Source organism: Pecten maximus, chromosome 14 (assembly GCF_902652985.1).
Source record: "Pecten maximus chromosome 14, xPecMax1.1, whole genome shotgun sequence".
NCBI lineage: Eukaryota > Metazoa > Mollusca > Bivalvia > Pectinida > Pectinidae > Pecten > Pecten maximus.
Genome location: NC_047028.1, coordinates 26,759,484 through 26,779,771, shown reverse-complemented (window position 1 = coordinate 26,779,771; position 20,288 = coordinate 26,759,484). Strand labels below are relative to the sequence as shown.

The window sequence follows — 20,288 nt, the reverse complement described above, 5'->3', positions numbered from 1 at the left end:
ACATAGGACTTATCACTACAAAGTTACCTCACGTAACCAAAGTCGGAAGCTGATAGGATATCAAACCTGTCGGGAGCATTGTAATCAACAATGAACCTATCAGCTAAGTGAGTACAGCGGGATGTCTTATTGGTAAACTCGATCGAACGAATCTGACCTGTAACAACATGAGTACATGCTGCTAAGTGATTAATAATTCATTGTTATACAGACTCACTATGGACATAAATACAGATGGAATCATGCACTAGAAGTCATGCTGATTTCTACCAGGAGATTCATTAGTACACCAGTCTGTTAGGAGGTACAGCATGGGAGTTCATCTGTACAAAGCCTTATGGTTGTGTCTGTGTGTAGTGTTCGGAGGGTTTATCCATATACCATGCATATATTCTCAAAATGTTGAACATGAAGTAAAGATAGGTGAGTTTTTATTATGTAAATAATTTTATTTTGACCTACCTACCTACATGTACCTACCTACCCACCCACCTACCTACTTACCTACCTACCTTCATACATACATACATACATACATACATACATACATACATACATTACGTACGTACGTACGTACGTACATACATACATACACACACACACACACACACACACACACACACACACACACACATACATACATACATACATACATACATACATTACGTACGTACGTACATACATACACACACACACACACACACACACACACACACACACACACACACACACACACACATACATACATACATACATACATACATACATACATACATATTTCTGGAGGAAAACAGGGAAATTATTACAGTTTGTACTTTGTTTCAGCCCTCTTTAAGGGTTTTTATCTATCACAATAGCGAAATATGTATAACATTTGTATCCAGTTGTGCATTATTTTACCATAACATGTTATCTTCTTGTAGGTGTAATTACGGAATGCGTGAACATATCACATGGATTTACTGAACGAACAGAAACTTTTAACGTAAAGAACGTGACCATGATCTTCAACATACTTTGGATTAATATTACTACGTCAGAAATCTATGACGTCACTCAAACCAGTAAGTACGTCCAATTATGTAATCGCCATATTTTGTTTTTGTTTCTTTGTTGTTGTTGTGTTTTTTTCTTTTGGTATTTTGTTTGTTTGTTTGCTTGTTATTTTTACATCACAACATAACTACTATTTGATAAGTAAATGCAAACAATTTACTATCGAACTGAACTTAAGATTAAATTCTGCATATAACCATGGACTCTTAATATCCTTGCATAATTCAGTAAATGTTAAATTAAATGGCAGCCAACTCGTGGTTCAATTCTAAGCCTTCACATTAAGCTGACTAAATAAAAGATCACAACGCAAATTCCAAAATGATTATAATAATTATAATTGTCTGTCTGTCTGTCTGTCTGTCTGTCTGTCTGTCTGTCTGTCATAAAATAAGTGGTATCAAAAATGTGGTTGTACAGAGTTTTTTGGGTTGGCAAATAATTGAACATATACATATGGATTATACTAAGCTTAGATTACTAAGAATTGTGAATAACTACATAGTAACGAAACCACAATTCTAACTCAAAATATATCAAACAATGGCAAAATATGGACAACAATAACTAAAATGGAGACCCTTGGAAAAGGGTTAAAGGGAATGCGACCTGACGTTCCAGCAGAGCTAGTACTTAGTGGAATTCGAATTCATTAAGCATAGATTCATAACCCTTGACTGCTAGTATATGTTTTTATATAAATATTCTAAATAGCACACAAAGACGAAATGAGAGCTTAGAGGGGACAATTAATTTTTTTGTTTTTTTTATCTTTGAAGATTACTCTTCATACTAATTCGAAGATTTCTTATGTTTAATCGGCCTTTTAGATACATGATATGGGCCGCACGGTAAAAATATCACCCACCTGTTCGTGTCTCTGTGTTCCACGATTCTTAAGTGAAATAAAATCATAATGAACTAGTAATGAAATGGACATAGGGAAGTTAATGATATTGTTTGAAATCAATTATAATTAAATAAGGACAATCTTTCCGTTTTAGGCAGTGAATGGTGCATTAGTATTGCTGTAATGGTCAATTTCATATTTGTGTCTTTCATTTATCAAGAAAAAGTCAGAATACCTACTACGAAGCGAATGGTTATTCTAACTTAAAATTGATAACATGATGATTAACTATGAACAAATACAGATTAGCACGGATACCATGAGGAGAGAACAAGGATAATGAACCACGTGTTTCTAAAAGCTAAGCGTCTTGTCATGCCATGACATCTAGGTCAATTCCGGGTTATTCCATATTTTAGAAAAAGGGTGGTGACAAGTATCGAGCGCGTCTAACTAATTTATTTAACCTTACGAAAATGTATACGACCTACTTATTTCACTTTCATTACATGCTACAGAATGCGAAAAAAATGACTCAGATTGTTCGTCAAAAGTATTGATGCGAGCCATTAATGAACAAGCCGCTGAGGAGCAGAGTTGCCTAGATTGACATGCGGCGTTGAACATCAGTAACTGACCTGATTAATATTATCGGTGCACGGTGAAATGTATTTACGATTGTATACAAACTTTTAATTAATGAGGTAAAACTCCCGGGTGTGTCGTTTATTAATTTGAAGGATACCATCGAGTACATACGCTATTTAGATTAATTGGTGCTTACGCTTCGATTAAGCTCAATGATAATGATAGCTTTGCGTTTTCGATCAAATCATATTATTAAATAAACATTCGGTAGTCGTTAAGGTACCATCTCCGGGTGACTCTAAAAGGAAAAGTCCAATTAAATTGTAACAAAATACAATTATAGTTAAGTCACGCGATATGTTCGAGTACGGCGTCCAGTTTTAATAGATAATTTCCTTTTTGTATTTAGGTATTTGTTTGGACCAATTTTGATATCCCTAATGTTTCTTATAGATTTCTGCATATTTGCCCGAAAAATCACTGACGAGACTTAAAAGGATGAAATAGCTCAGACGCAGTTTGGTATCCATTGTACGGCAAATGCTGTGTATATTATCAAACTAATCATTCGAGGTACTATCTACCTGTGTCTTCTCTTAAAATCCTTTTAGGGAGCTGGCGGTGACATATTGCTATTCATTTGTGATTGTAATCTGAACTGTGCTTTGTCCAGCTACCTTTGTCCAGGTATAACGCTTCACGCCGTCGTTTTAAGATATATTTGTCTACAGAGCGTTACGGTCTTTAAAAAGTTTGTTGTATTGTTCACCGTCTAAATTAAAACTTTTTGTCTGACTATAATTGACCCTAACTGTCGATGGACCGTTAAACTCAAACAAACAAACAAACAAACAAGCATAACTTTAAACGCGTGCTGAGGGCTGGATGGTTACCTTGTTATCAACGGAGATGGCTGTTTAAGAACCTATCGATACGTCAGGGTTATCAAAGATATTGCGCTTAGATTGGTGGGGCATAATGATTATAATATATAGTCACTGTCCAGTTTATACTGGCATTAGGAGAAACAATAGTGATTAAGATGAACAAAATAAAAAGAAATAAAAATAGAGTCAAATTGCAATCTTCTGTACGTATTAAGCTATAACATTTTGATAAAAATTATTAAATGCTAAATATATCTGATATTCACGCAAAAAAATATTTCTATGCAAATTAAATTCAATATGACTTTTTGCGAATTTTTTGATGGGATTATATTGTGTTTTTGTGATATCACGTCGTTTAATGTATCACGATTTCACTGAAATTTTAATATCTTTCAATTTATTCTTAAATATGTCAATCAAACAATGCAGAATACTACCAATTAATATGAAAGATATAATTGGAATTCCAATCGCTAACTCAATGCTGATTAGCGTTATACAATGTCTGAACACTCCATATATTGACTCATGCGCTGTTAGCATTTCCTGAAGTCTCCATTGTGGATCATTAGGTATTCTCACGGATTAATTGGACCTTCAATCGATATTGACATTCTAAACCAATTCAGACCAAATAAACAATGTCCAACAAGACGTAGAATACCATTATTTACATCATTGATTTGTCGTCAGTGAAGGTTCATTGTTTGTCATTCTGTGTTTACGGAATGATTGCATTTCATGTCTGTCTAAAGCAAACGACAATTTTGATTTTTTTTTTCGATATTGTAACATGTCTTCTGTCAGGAGGATTTCAAGCTTCATTTATTGTACCTAATCTGTGTTATATTGAATTTGGTCACGTGATTCAGGAAATGGTTGATAAAGAAAATGGGGTGTATTTGTCAGGATATCGCTAAAAACAATGGATATATTATGATTTAAACTCAGAATTGATTAAACGCGGCCAAAGTACGAATAAAAATATAGATTTGCTTGGAAACCCCTTGAAAAAGTAGGGAACAAATTACGACCATTTGTTCCGGATCGATAAGCGCCTATTGCATCATTGACGACACGTACCAAACACACATATCTAGGTCAAATAGCTATAGGTTGTCATATTCTCAAGATGGTAAACCAAGGACTGAACAAAAGATACCTTAAGTATTCTGCTAAATATCAGTTGGTATACATATATGTATCATTTATGTTTATTCCATAGTTGAGCGTTCCCGAAACAGTGTAGACATTTTCCTGGTATTCAAGATCCCTTTACCAACCTCCCAGGCCATTGGTGTTCTGCAGGAGCTAGGTATCCCGTATATACGGATGTGTGTCATCATGACAACAGGTGGTCCTCAAGCAATATGTCTACCAAAATACGGCAGCAATCTTAACTTCCGCAAGAATATCTTATACTCTGATGACGCGAAAGAAAACACTGACCAGACACTGACTGGATGCCGTGACAGTACGTGTGACGTCCAATCAAATTCCTGTCAACCGGATAAAGACATGGCGATGAATTGTAACGGAAGTGACGTATATCCAATCGACAATGATTCAAATATACACTTGTCACGCATTGTGACATCTTTAATGGCAACTGAGAAGTGGAAAAACGTCCTAATATTTTATGAATCTGTGTTTGGTGAGTGTCATCTCATTAGAAAATCTGTTCGAAACGTAAGATACCATTTGTACTACTGATAATGTACTTCCAAAACGCTGGGCAATATACTATTGTATGTGTCCTGCAGGACAATTTCAGTCTTTAAATATTCCCTGCAGAAAAAAAACAGGAGAAAAATTCCCGATTATACATTGTTGAAGAGGACAACTTTTAGTCGATGCTGTCTAGTATAGTAAGGCACCAATCACTTTGAATGTTGATAAGCTGTCCTTACAAGAGTCACATTATGTTAAAATCATTTCGTTAAGATTTAACAGAATTTCTGTCTGATACTTTACAAGAAACTTTTATACAATGGTTTATTTCGTGATTCATAATGATTCTTTTACCGATTAATCTCACCGGGTTCTTCAGTAAATACTCTCTCGTTCTATATTTATTTTTCCATTTTGCTCTTTAAATTAATAATCATTTCAGTATACAACTAAATGAAAACATACATTTTTGATTCATTGAATGTTTACCATTTCATGCTATTTTACAAAGACATGCATTATTCCATTCAGAGAAAAACATGAGATTTTTATTTGACGACATGTCAAAATATGACTTCATCGCAAGGAGTACACATATAATCGATCGGACAGCGGAGAAGGAATTCTTGGATATATTCGAAAAATCTACTGCCGTTGGGGAACAGAAATCATTACAAATAGCTGTGCTGTGCAAAGACAAATGTTTGAAAGTTTTGGAAGCGGTATGTTAATCTTATGTTTTTAATATTTCTAAAATAACAGATAATATTGATATAATACAGCAATTACTAAATTCTAACGCAAAACAAATAGAAGAAAAAACGATTTTTTATATTAATTATTCATAGTTAGTAGCACCTAGGTAAACTTTGTCAGTTGTAAAATATCACTTCAATCCGACCAAATCGTAATTATTATTTTTTAAAGATAATATCAATATCGAAAACACATGAAAACTACAAACAAAATCGTTAAAATCACAATATGTAGATAATATTATTAGAATAATCAGTTCAATTTGAATGCTTATCACGCAGATCTCGCACACTGACACATAAGTCAATTGATGATCTCAATATTAAAGACAGATTTTTAGGGTAAAGTTATAGAACAAAATGTTTCTTTTTTAAAAAACAATTGTACGAATAGCACAAAAACACTTTTTATACTTCCTCAATTCACATCCAGATCAAGACGTACGATGAACAGAAGAAAGCACTCAAAGCAGTTTATTATTTCGCTGAGTTGTTGCTGGTATCCACAGGCTCATCAGAGAAATTTCATGATGCACTTAACGATTCCACATTTCATAACATAGCTATTGTCTCACTTCCCTCATGGGTGTCAGGTGAAGACGAAATGGAGAGGAACTGTTCAAATGTAAGTATTAATACAATGTAAGTATAGCTTCATTAATATTCATATGATTGATTCAGTATACTACAATATAGGGCTATGTATTATCAGTTTAAAATACAATGCGAAACTGGGAATCATTCGTTTTTATTAACTGTTATGTCCAATGTTAAATAAGATGAATAAATGTATTTACATTTGTATGATTTCTTAATATCAATTTTCTGAAAATAATCTAATTGTTCATATTTGTAAAGGAATATTCTTCAATGATGCATCTCATCCACTCAGCAGCGAAAATGACACTTATTAAGAATTATAGTGGGCAGACTACATTCTCAAACATGTTTCTGGAGCAGATGGAAAAGGTAGGATTGATTTTCCTATGTTACGCTCTCTTTATAGAAAAGGTTCCAAAGAGAATTAGCCGCTTTAATTTGAAATGAATTTACTTCAATGTTTTGATGAGATGGGAAGGCTTGAGGTCATAAATGAACTTTTTTTTAATCTATACAAATTTCAACACTTAATTGATTATAGAGGTTGCTTTTAACTGATTATACGTGGATATGAATTACTTGTAGAATTAAATCGACTGTGAAATTTTAAATCCAATTTCATTACGTTAACAATGGTGATAACTTTTAGAAACTGTTTGTTGAAACATGAGAATACACAAAAGCATAAATCGGCAAAATAAAATATTCTATATGCGTATTTTATATCTTAAAATCATTAACTTATAATATGATATCTTCCATATATGTTTGTCATACTAACTCACGATGTTGACAGTACCAGACATCGTTATCGTTGCTATGGTTCCCAGTGGATACGTTGATGTGGAATAGGGACGGTCGATTTTTACACCGTGTTGGACTAATCCACCTTAGTGGAGGACACAGTTTGTCAGAATCACTGTTTCCCAACAAAGAGTTCGGATTTAATGGCCGCCAGCTACTGGTGTCAACACTTGCGGTAATTATTGAACTATATCGTATTGGCAATATTTTGTATTATGGGAGTATAAATAGTTTAAAATAAAACTGATCAGAAAAGCATTATACCGTTGTACAGATTCTAGATAATCTGACCAAGAGTGTTCAGTATATTTCAAATATATATTTTTATTATATTCTTTAAGCGTTTAATTCTCCTTTTCTCCTCATTTTATAGTATTATCCGTTTGTTGAGCATCTCGGAAACAACTCATATGATGGATTATGTTTCGATATACTACGACAGCTTGCCAAGGATATGAATTTCACGTGAGTTCTATTTATACAAATATGTCTTGTTATTAAACAATATACAGGCGATTCCATTTGTAAACAAATGTGTAAACGATATTTTCAGATCTTCGAAATGTCGTGCTTACACACTGGGACTCTTTCGGGTACGTCATCAACAGAGTATACACTATTACTCATATAATTAATATAATGGCACCCATGGCTAAGAGATATAACAAATTCACACCAACAAATACAAAATGACAGCGTCTTTACAAAATCACTGTATAAGACCGCGAAAGTTAGATACAAATTATAGAGGCAGAGCTTGATAGAGTATATATGTAATTAAATATTTATTCATTTTAAGTTAAATTATATGATTATAGTATAGCCTGAAAATTGATAAAGACATTGGTAATGCTTGATGATTGACATAATTAATTTCATTGGAAACTTTCATTTCCAAGTACGATAAAAATTCAGACGTGTTTAATGCTTGATGGTAAATTGTATGTCTGATCCTCTTGAGACTGTGACTTACCCCAGACTTGATCTAGATTTGTTATGCGACTATCGTCAATGAAGCCTAAGACGCTTATACTTCCAGAGCACCTGGTCTTGTTATCCCTGTACGCTGTCAAAGGTTGTCATACAAATCTATATTTTGTTCGTATTTGCACTAGTTTGGCCGATTTTGAGTTAGAATTACACTTTATTAACTATTTTCTTTGATGTACTGCCAACCTTAGAGATTATATCATATCATTAATATTATAGAGTACACCAAGTAATATTGTCGAGTATATCTATATTTCCCATAACTAATCCTACGGTGTGTAATATCACAACATCAGGCCAAAATGGTGTTTTGCTTTCAGCATCATCTACACATGTAATTACATTATAGAATTAGCAATATGATACAACTTCCGCCATCGTTAAAGATCAAATTTGCCCAGAATGGTATTTTATCAAAAATATATATATTCACTATACGCCTGTGTATTAGTAGATTATATGTCATTATTTGCCTCTCGTGATGATCTATATCAATATGTAGCGGATATTTCCCTGTATCGTGTAATTGATTTTAGTCATCAATAATTACCAACCTCATAGACAAACAAGCAAACGTTGCCGTGACAGCCACAAGAGACATTTCCTCAGTAGACTTCCGTCATATCGTTGTAGATCACTACACGCAATTTCAATAATTCATTATTTACATATTGTAATTGTGTACTTTGAAAACTTAAGCACTTAAATAGATATCAACTGACTGGAATGATGTTTAATCAATATATCCCATGTTTGGTTGAATAATTTCTGACAAATTAATAAATGTGCCGATAAGCGTTAAAACTACAAAGAATGTAGACTATAGATAGACGAGTAGTGCAAGATCAAACGCAAAACAAAACAACAAACAATCGTCTGATTATTTGCAGCTGAAAAAAGCTTTATAATTGGTGTAGGTTAATAAGTCCCCAAATATAGTTTCTTCTAGGGGAGTTGTTTTACTTCATCTCAATTCAATTAATAGAAAAAGCAAATAGGAACATCAGCAAATTTATTATTTATTTATTTATCATTTCTGAACTAATCTGAACAACAATAAAGAAAATTTTAGATTTTGTATAAAGGTCTTACGAATATGATTTAGAATTTCAATTAATTTCTGTTAATTAACAGTTATAGATTAACCACGTCTCCAGACTTAGAGTGGGGGGTGACGGACGAAAGAGGACTTTGGTCAGGACTTATAGGGCAACTACAACGGAACGTGAGTACTGAATTGTTACAAGTAAATAATTGCATATGAAATATGTTTTGTTTTTGTCGATGTTTCCCAATGCTTTTATGAGAGGCTTTTCCAATTGCCTTCTGTTTGTGGTCCCAGGCACTTTTCGTCTGTCCGCTCTGTAAAGAAATCCAGCTGTTGCCATTTAAAACATATTACCTGTAAACGTTCGAGATCATCGATTGTGGTGCCAAGATCCCTGATGGAAATATTCCTATACATTTTCTTTAGGAAAATTCAGAAGGTGAATTTCCTGTTTTCGGTACATTTTATGAGTTCTAAACGATATGACCATTAAATACAGCAAAACATTCCAATTTGCGTTCAATTTTGTTAGTTATTCGTTTCATTGTAGTTCTTTTTTTTAGCAATTTCTTGTCAGTTACTCACAAACTACTAGGCTGTTTCCTGAGATACCATTTACTCACTGCAATGCACAGATTTAAAGAAGAAGGGAAAACAACAACAACAACAACAACAACAACAACAGCAAAAAGACTCGATATTCAAATATTCAATATGGCAGGTTAGGGTGCTGACTCTTGATAATGACTGCAATTACATCATCTTCTTATTTATTTTTTTATTTTTTACACAGGAGGTTGATCTTGCTGCATCACCACTAACCGTTCTGAGTTTGAGAGAGATAGTGATGGATTTCACTCATCCATTCTTTTATGACGCTACTGTCCTCCTGATGACGAAAGAAGATCCAAATACTAAAAAATGGCGGACTTACATAGATCCGTTTCACTGGATTCTTCTTGCTTGTATTGGCGGATGTTTAGTTGTAGTGTCTCTCTTCGCATGCCTATTGGACAGGATCAGCCCCTATCGCGTGAAGGTGGGCCTGCAACCATGGTCGTATTTGGACGTTCTTTGGTACATGTATGGCGCCCTAATTGGACGAGGTATAGCCTACTGATTTATTCATAAATATTTTCCAAATGAAAATAATTAATGGTACTCTTAATATCACGAATTCTTAAAAATATTATGTTGATATAACCATTTTATAAAAATAAATTGACGTTCTTTTGAAATAAATCCTATGTTGAAAAGTATCAAAATTGAATCATGCTGTCATTACATCTTCCCTTCTAGATTGTGACAGTTCTGTCAATTCTGCTCTAGTGTGTCTAACTTTCATTTGTATTCAAAGGCCCTGATATGTTTCGTGTATTTTGTACCATCCTTCAATATTAAATGCTTGTTGTTTTTTTTTGTGTTTGATTTGTTTTCTTTGTTTTGTTTTTGTCTTTTGTTTTGTTTTGATTTTGTTTGTTTATTTAGTTTTTTTGTTTGTTTTGTTTATGTTCGAGTTCGTTTTTGGTTTTTTTTGGTTTTGTTTTGTTTTTGTTATAATTTTGTTTATTCTATCTTTAAGTTACTTTCAGTTTTTGTATTGTTTCTACGTCAAATAGCATTACTTAAAATACACCAAGTTTTAAATGCGTCTCTAAACATCCATAAAATATCAGAAACCTTTATTACAGATAACCCGTGATGTTTTCATAACAAAACAGATTAATATATGAGACTGGATATTTTATAGGTGGGGGCAGATTGCGAGGGACACAAGTGGCACGAATCCTTGTTGGTAGCTGGTGGATTTTCTGTGTCGTTCTCATCGCCACATACACTGGAAACCTCGTGGCATTTTTGACCGTAACTAAGGATTTCCTGCCATTCCAAGGCGTGGAGGGAATGGTCCAGCAGGACGTGTACTCGTGGGGTGTTATCGGGGGCACGTCATGGGTCACCATGTTCCAGGTACAGTGTAGGTTGTCATGCAAGGTGTTGTATGGTAATTCCAAACCAAAATTGTTTGTCACTTTAACTGCCTTTTCATGTGGTGGACATATCATAAGGACGTCAGAAATTATGAAAATTAACATTTTTGTAACGAGAGAAAGATACACACGACATATTTCCGCAAATATTCTGGCACTAGCAAGCACAATAACGTTGATCAAACGTTCCTTCGACGTTGACGATCGACGTTGATTAAACGTTGAATTTTGATTAGATTTGAAAGTTGAGACAACGTACAATACTTCAACGTAAGAATTTCAACATAGACACAACATATTTCTCAATGGCGGGAGATATGACAAAAACAGGGATTTTTTTATTCATACTTTATTTCCTTTAACAACTACTTCTGGAGCTTGTGGTAGGTAGCTGCACCTACATGTTCCGGGTCATACTTCCAAGTATATGATATGTACTGAGACATCTGTAACATGTGAAAGTTTTGTCTACTCCGGGAAAGGACAAAATGATTGAAAATGTATAAGTATAATAAACAGTTTATCAAGATTTTATGAAAATGTATAAGTATAATAAACAGTTTATCAAGATTTTATAAAACCCGTAGTATAAAGGAGAATATTGCACTCAAAATTTTTAATTCAAAATTTGAATTGACGAAGGGCCATATACATTTCTATAGATTGTATAATGTATTTTCAATGCAAGAGAAGTAAGAAATGGTTTTACGATAACTACCTGATTCCTTACACATCTGCGCAAAAGTTTACTACCAAATATAGTTTTCACAAATCATCCCATGTGACAAACGTAATAAAAATGTTACACGAGTGACATTCTGTCAGGCAAAGCAAAAAAGACTGTCATTTAATACACAAACCAATGATACTGTAATGCACGTGACTGAAGAAATTGTTACACATGTAACCAGATGAAATTATGATTCATTATTTAAATGAAAACCATACCATGCAATCAATTAATATATATATATATATATCTTGCATTTTATTACCATCAAAAGATATTGCTAAAAAATGAGTAAACAGTGCAAAACCTTGGATAATTAAATTAAAGAAATATCTGATATAATTCCATCCAATGTAATTGATATCAACGTTCATAACGTATGATTAATTTCAGTTTAAACAATTATAACAAAAACAAAACAAAAAGATAAAAATCTTACCGCAACAAAGGGAGGCAACTCGACCATGATCGACTAGTCCCAACTTCGCTATTATAAGCACTACTTTAACAATGTTAGAGGCTACAGGCGCCCAATGCAGATTCATGAATTTTTCAAAGTCTGGGTTTTAATCATATCAGACAGGCAAATAACATAAACATGTTTAATGGTGAAATGCTATTACCTCTTTTTCATGAATCCATCATTAAATCAACATAAATATCAATCAAAGACACAAATGCATGAGTATGTACATTTCCAGGCTTCATTCCATTAGCAACGGCCCGGTAATTACAAAAAAAACTATTTTCTTCGTTCTTTATATTTGTTCCGCTTGATACAAACATTCCGTATTTTAACAACCAATGCCGCCATGTTTGAATTAGGTTACTTGAAGTGGTAGAATGATGTAGCAAAGTGTTTTGTGTCAAAATATCATTACCTGGTTAAGTACACACCATTGTAATCATTATGCTTGCAAATACAGATATCATTGTCTCGTTCTTTCCGCCATTAACTTCCTACGTTAATGATACGACCATGTTTAAGTTGCATTTTACAAATTAAAAAGAAATGATTTTATCCGCTATGCTGTATATAGCATAAACAAAGCCAACTAAGAAATGTGTTGACATTGAAACAACGTACTTCTTTTTATTTTCCTATAATTGATAATTGATTATTGATTTGAGTGCTTGCCCCAGGAAATGACAAAGCATTGTCTCCCAGACCGAGACAAATCAAAATCTATGTACACGTAATTGGTCATTGTAGTTCTCTGCCTGTCGTTTTCAATTTAAGTTGAAAGCAAGGAATTGGTCAGTATAATGGACCAAGAGAGAAGTCATGTCAATGGGCCTATGATATCACATTGCAGTCGAATGACATTGCGAAGGGTCTATTAAGTTGAACAGCACCAACCTTAACTGCCTGTATTGTGTCGATAAGATATTAAACACTTACAACCATCTCAGTAACCTAGAAACACAAGTTGATGCAGGTCTACATCCATTATGCTTAAATGTGCTATAATTTGTCCTCTTTAGAGTCTATACAGAGGGGTTTAATTTTCTATTAAATAATGCCTTGTCAATATTCAGTTTAAAACAAATCATTTCAGATGTCGTCACTTCCGGTATTTAAAGCAGTCTATACAGGGATGGTTCGCTTCAATAGAACAGATCCAGACGTTTTAAGCATGGACCAGGATGTGCATATTGACAAGGTTCTGCGTGGGAACTATGTACATATTGGGGATAGAAGTCAGATTCAAGTGAAGATGGCCAACGAGTGTTCTCTTTATACTGGATCCGCGGAAATATTACCCGTTCAGTACAGTTTTGGGCTACCGAATGGATCTCCATTAACTGAACTCTTCAGTCATAAGTACGATATCCTCAGTAGTAACTTTTAATGCGAGACCAAAAATTTAGTAGCAGCATTTTGTAAATGCATTCAGCTTAATTTGAATTCCGGATGCATTAACGTATCAGCTTATTTGACATGTATCAACGAAGTATATGGTTTGTTTTATTTCCAACACCAAAATGATTTTTAAAAAATACATTTTTCGAGATAATAATTTTTGTTTAGCTTTAGTATTGTTCCCTTACCATGCATTCGTAGCTAGAAAATAAAAATATTTACCAAACCTCTTAAAGCTGGGAAGATTAAATTTATAAATGTCAAAACTTGAAACACTTATTGTATTTACGCTTTGTCACTACGCATATTGCCTGCCATGTTTAAACACTTCGTTTTTGTTTCAGAATAATGGCGATGCACGAGAACGGTTTGATCTCCTGCTGGAAGCGAAGACGTTGGCCAAAGAGAGATTTTTGCCCTGAGAGTTTACAAACGTATACCAAAGTTATCTCCCTTGCCGATATACAAAGTGCATTTTATCTGTTAGGGGTAGGATTGGTGCTTGCGTTTCTTAGCGTTTTGTTTGAAGTAACATTATCTGTGGTGAAGGTTTACAGGGAAAAACATGAAAATACCAACACTGTGAGGTGAAAATTCTATTTTAGAGTCGCTATGATGTAACAAAGGATTGCAGTCGGGAAATGATACTTGTAAATCAATGTATTATAACACTAAATGATGACGTTCTATCATGAATAATGTCAGGATTTCAGTGATTCTAAGTGTCTAAGTGTGCATAGTGATTATGTAATAAAACAATTATATCATGGGTGTCTGTGCAATAGTCCAGAATATTTGACCCTCGGTACTGGTAATTGACCGATGTTCTATTGCACTTTACCTTCGGCCTTGACTTGACCTTCGGCCTTGACTCGACCTTCGGCCTTGCCTTGACCTTCGGCCTCGTGGAATATATATCGTAGCAGTTCAAGGAACTTCAATACTGACTACAGAAAGTACGAGGAAATGGGAAAAGGCATGTTTTATAAAGAAGTAATTAAACGTGTTTTATTGGAGCCAGCCAATAGAAACAAGAGGTTATGATAATTAGCGAAATTACTGAATTAGAGATGTCTCTTCCGGAAGTCTTAACAATCAGAATTGAATTCAATAAAAATAAACTCGTTCTTACACAAGGTTTAAGTCCAATACATTCCATCATAGTCTGGTCTGACACTCAAATATAAGCCAACTTCAACATCATGCGAGTTGCTTTGTTTTAGAGGTTTAACATCCATGTAACAACAAGACTCATAATTGTGAAGACGGTTGTCAAGGAATCACCAATAAATGAAAACAAACCCCAGAAAGAGCAAATAAAAGGAGGGATTTTAAGTCAGGCATCATATTAGATTTGTCTCTTTGTGATTTTGAAGGAACGTAACACCATTAATGTGAAATGATGTAATAGTCAATATGATGACAACAACGTCGGCTGCTTAATGCAAATAAGACAACACCATACTCACCTTTCATCAAGTTGACTGTCGATCAATTTACCGATCGAAAATTAAGAATTCGAGATCAACTGTTTAAACGTATTTCAGTAATATTACGTTGCAGTTCATTTAACACACGAGGAAAAATAATTGTTTACTTTTATGCGCAATTGCTGATGGTACTGTGTATTATTTCGTCGTTGATAATAATAAAAACATCACTCCCGTGTGATGTTGACTAATTATGTTTACAAATATATGGAGGTCATTTCTTTGCCCTGCATCACATCAGTGGTGACAGATAGAGAACAGAAGCTGTGTACAGTCGACACTGGAGAGTCCGGTCTGTGTCACCATGACACAGGCACCAAGAGAGGTGTCGGGCTGACTTGGAGACCAAAGTGAGCTGTCGTTTATTTCTGTTCCGTCATCGTATCTCCATTCAGTGTCGTAACGTCCGGATACGTAGAAGCGGTAGTCCTGTACTGGAAACAATAAAGGAACGCTCGGTTTTTAGCAGGTTATGCAGCACATGTAACAGCTATGGTCAACTGAAGACTCTAGTTACTACATGTCAAGGAATCATTAACGTTATGGCTGGCGGATACCCGTAGGAAAGAAAAGACTCATTTAAGAATGTGGATGTATCAGATGCAAACGCTTATCTTAATTGGCAATTTGATATCAAGACCTCTGTAAGAATATCGATTGAATCTCATAATGTAAATGTAATATTATTTATTTATTTTTATTTGTTGATGAAATAAAGATAAATATATATATGAATAAAAAATATATCCTCTTTTTTCGCAATCAGATGTGACCATGAAATGATACGACTTAGTATGATTATATCACAGACAGACATTTGCAGATTGTTAAAAACTCACACATAAGTTTGTTGTTAGATATGATACTCTGCAGAAATGACATCTGAGGTGATGACATTTTAATCAGCTTCGAGTACTGCTGTTCGCAGGCCAGTGATGCGGTTGTCTGGTTTTGCCTGATCTCGTTAACCTTGTATAGACCGTTTCCATCATGGTCCGGCCTGTAGTTCAGACTATCCGTCAGTACTTTAATATAGAATATTGAAGATTTTCTGTCACGATTGTAATGGTATTGTACATGTACACTGCAGTTTACAATTAAGAAGCAATTATATTTCAGATAGTACAATCGCCGGAAAATCATTCACGGTGTGATTGGATGTATTTGATTTAAACACATGATACCTTTCCTCGATGAATGTCCCATCAACAATACAGTCATATTAACGTGGACGAAACGTTACATTGACTTTACTAAACACATAATGAATGAAACTAGTGAATTACTTAATGCAAAATGAATGAAACTTTCAAACATTACTAAATACAAAATGAATGAAACTATTACATATTACTAACACAAAATGAATAAAACTTTTTAATATTACTAAACACGTAATGATTGAAACTATCTAATATTACTAAACATGAAATGAATAAAACAATTGAATAAGTACGGTGGGGCATACAATTCATTTATCGTGTACGTATATACCGCACTTGCAATCTAGCACCCATATATATTGTACAACTAAGTATCTTGTAATGCATCTTAGTATAGTGTACCTACAACTTACTGTAGTATATTGTACGTATATAACATAGCTTATTGTACATTCAACTTATTAACATATACATACAACCGAGTATATTATACAGATAACCTAATATCCTGTTCATACAACTAAATATCTTGTATCATGTACAACTAAATATCTTGTATATTCTACAACTAAATATCTTGTATCTTCTACAACTAAATATCTTGTAGCTTCTACAACTAAATATCTTGTATCATATACAACTAAATATTTTGCATCGTCTACAACTAAATATATTGTATTGTGTACGACTTAATATCTTGCACGTACAACTAAGTATCTTGTAATACATAATTTTATCTTCGTCAACCAAATTGTTAGCACGGATTCCAAGATAACAAAGAGTTCCATGCAAGCAGTTTTGCAGTAATGTTAATATGAAGATATTTTAGGCACGTTTTTCCATGTGTTCACGTCTTTGTAAAAGCCTATATTGTACGAAGGCGTCAGTGGAATGAGGTTTTATTTAGAGATATCTATGGAGTGAGATTTTATGTGCGGACATCTTTGGAATAATGTTTTGTGGGAACATATTTTCTATATAAATGTATACGTGTTTGTATTTGTCTTACGGAGCTAGGTTTGCTTGAGGATGTCTTGCAATAAGCTTTTGATTGAGGACCTGTATGGAAATAGCTTTTGTTTGAGGACATCTACAGAATAAGCTGTTGAATCTGTATGTGAAGTGAACAACCCTTTGGATGAGGACCTCTGTGAAATAAGCTTTTTTATGAGGATATTTATGGGTTAAAGTTTTGTATGAGGAAGTTATCGAGTGTTATCGATAATGCAATAAGCCTTCGTTATCAAATTCCTGACTAAAAGGATCATATATTATCTCTCAAGAATGACCGGTCACAGTTTTGCACAGGAAGCAACACGACAGACTTAAACTTCATTTACATAGCAAAAGCAAAACAAATCCGACAAAATCACACAAAAAGAAAGGTCGAACGATTAAGAATATATGTCCCAATGATGATATAATGTGAGAATCGATATTTGAAAGGAATTAAAGACAAATCCATAGGGATTTTGAAGTTTAGCTTGATTAAGTCTTTTATTCATAAACAAAAACATAGAGAGGTTTTAAGGGTGGAGACTTATTCATATTGATATCATCACGCTTGACTGACTCTGGGTTTATGCGTATGTATTATTCAATGTTCAATGATGCAAACGAATTACTGTGTAAGATAATAATCACAATGTCTATCTTAGTTCCTGGAGTTATTTCACTTCACAACACTTCAATACATACCAGTGCTGAAGAAATAAGGTATATCCTGACTAACAAACGCTGTGTTTGTGAACATTCTGTATCCACTACACGTGCTCCCTGTTGAGTTGAAGGTGAAGGACACACATTGTTCGTTTTGGTGACACGCACGTGAACAATGTACAAAATTCGGAATAATCTGTTGGAGCACCAAATAAGGCGTCAGGTCTCTCGTGGAGGCAACTGATGCCTTCTTGAAATGCTTACGACCTAAAACACATTATAGGGAGTAATTAACGCTCATTAATCAACAAGATGGCGGTCCTTAACAGGGTCAGCTCAAAAACAAAATAGAAAATTTGAATTTGGTAGGATAAAGAGGGAAATATAACGCATTACTTGTATCAAGGACGTTTTGAAATAAATTTACGTATGTTTCTTCAATACGGTTTAATATATGAAAGTTGTCACATCGCCGAGAACGGATGTGCTGTTCCTCACAAAAAAATAATGAATTTAAGTTTACTCGCTGTATATAGAAATTAATCTTATCAACACAAGAAAACGTAAAAAAAAATCCTTCTTATAATACTGACAGTTGCATCCAGTTGGAAGTTTAATCTTTCAGAGACAAAGGGGTGGGTTGTAAAGTAATGTCAAGTATTAGGTATAATTATGCAATGGTCTATTCTTGCTTTAAATCGTTCACAATTACTCTTTGTCGGACATGTTTCAGCTTTAATTTGTACCTGTTGTTTGAAGAAGACATCCGCTAAGGCCGAATCGAAGGCATATATGGTCGTACCAAGTCCTAGGATTAACTCGGATGTATCTCGCTGTGATTGTTGGTGTTACCGCTGTCCTAACAACAGTGTTAACAGCATTGGTATTACCAGGAAACACCTATTAAATTGAATGATGACCTTATGAATTACACTTAGTAAAAAAAAAAAAAAAAAAATTTATCCTAGTTATGTACTCATTTTTATCCTAAGCTACTATCTTTCGGGAAAGCTGTTGTCAAAGTAGAAATTCAAGAATTTCAGACATATACATGTAGAGTTTAGCTTGTAGAAACATTTTCGTAGCAGACGCAAGTGCGTCTTGAAACACTATTATCACTATGGTGTACAACAATAAAATCTGCCGACATAAACAAGTCTATTAGTCCGATCAGTTCTAGTGGATTTGTAAAATATTAAAATCATTTGTCATAACAACACCTGAAGCGAAAGTTAGTTTTAAGCAATGATGTAATTTTTTTAGTTTCATTCGGGTATGAAAAAAACGTTTGCAAACTGTATGAATCCGCGTAGAGAATTCGTACAAAATTTGCAATCAAAATTTGTTTCATACTTTTAGGAAACTAAAAGATAATTGACATCAGCGCTGATAATTGTTTTTTTAGATTGATTTTCAAAATTAAAACATGTTTTATGTACAATTCAATTGATCTTGTAAGGGATTATTTTTCACTTAAGCATTGAACGGCTTTTTAGTTGGCATTCATAGTCAATATGAATGCCAACTGGACAGAGGCAAATTCCATGAAGCGCGCTAGCGCTTCATGTTGAATTTGCCTCTCTCCAGTTGGCATTCATCTTGACTATGAATGCTAAGTTAAAGCCGTTCAATGCTTGTATTTGCCATCTGCGATTTTTTATTGGTCGTGCGATTTTTGTTGTTGAAATTTTCAAATTCAAATTTCAGTTGGCAGTTCATAAGCTAGTGAACTCGCAACTGAATTGGTAGGGTTATATAGTTGCAGTGCCATACAATGGTAAATATAAATCAATACGCAATGTCAATGGCCGTATTTTGAAGTCACATTTTTCGCTCCATTTTCGGATTTTCTTTTATAGAGGTATGAATTTTGGGAATGGGATGACTGATTTGCCCGTTGACAGTATAATGTGACCGGATGGGGTGTCCTGTTAGGTGTCTTCGGCAGTTTGCTTCAGTGAGGTAGCACTATAAATCGGCAAAAGTTCTGGCCTATCACACGGAGACTTAACACGAAAATACCGCAGACTCCCAAAACACACATACGCACTCACCACACGCATACATGCCACAGGCACGGGATGCCGTCCTTAAATGACCTTAGCTGTTGATAGGACGTTAAACAAAATGAACTAAACAAAG

General features: G+C 34.1%; 1 protein-coding gene across 2 annotated transcripts; it reads left to right on the top strand.

Annotated features, from left to right (window-relative positions):
* Positions 1 to 285: 285 nt before the first annotated feature.
* Positions 286 to 15,182, top strand: LOC117342865 (glutamate receptor ionotropic, delta-2-like). Of its 2 annotated transcripts, none has more exons than XM_033905151.1 (13): positions 286 to 423; positions 924 to 1,064; positions 4,610 to 5,038; positions 5,587 to 5,777; positions 6,244 to 6,435; positions 6,669 to 6,779; positions 7,207 to 7,389; positions 7,588 to 7,679; positions 9,339 to 9,429; positions 10,046 to 10,358; positions 11,003 to 11,220; positions 13,530 to 13,795; positions 14,179 to 15,182. In XM_033905151.1, the coding sequence occupies exons 1-13, from the start codon at positions 312 to 314 to the stop codon at positions 14,423 to 14,425; spliced, it is 2,586 nt and encodes an 861-aa protein (XP_033761042.1). In that variant the 5' UTR covers positions 286 to 311; the 3' UTR covers positions 14,426 to 15,182. The 2 variants fall into 2 exon arrangements, with proteins under 2 accessions (XP_033761042.1, XP_033761043.1); XM_033905152.1 differs by lacking the exon at positions 286 to 423 and adding an exon at positions 703 to 807.
* The last annotated feature ends 5,106 nt before the right edge of the window (positions 15,183 to 20,288 follow it).

Excerpts from the sequence above, each read along its gene's own strand:
- LOC117342865 (XM_033905151.1), top strand. The coding sequence starts at position 312 with ATGGGAGTTCATCTGTACAAAGCCTTATGGTTGTGTCTGTGTGTAGTG. Across the intron at positions 1,065-4,609 it reads CTATGACGTCACTCAAACCA|TTGAGCGTTCCCGAAACAGT; the intron begins GTAAGTACGTCC and ends TTTATTCCATAG. Across the intron at positions 6,780-7,206 it reads TTCTGGAGCAGATGGAAAAG|TACCAGACATCGTTATCGTT; the intron begins GTAGGATTGATT and ends CGATGTTGACAG.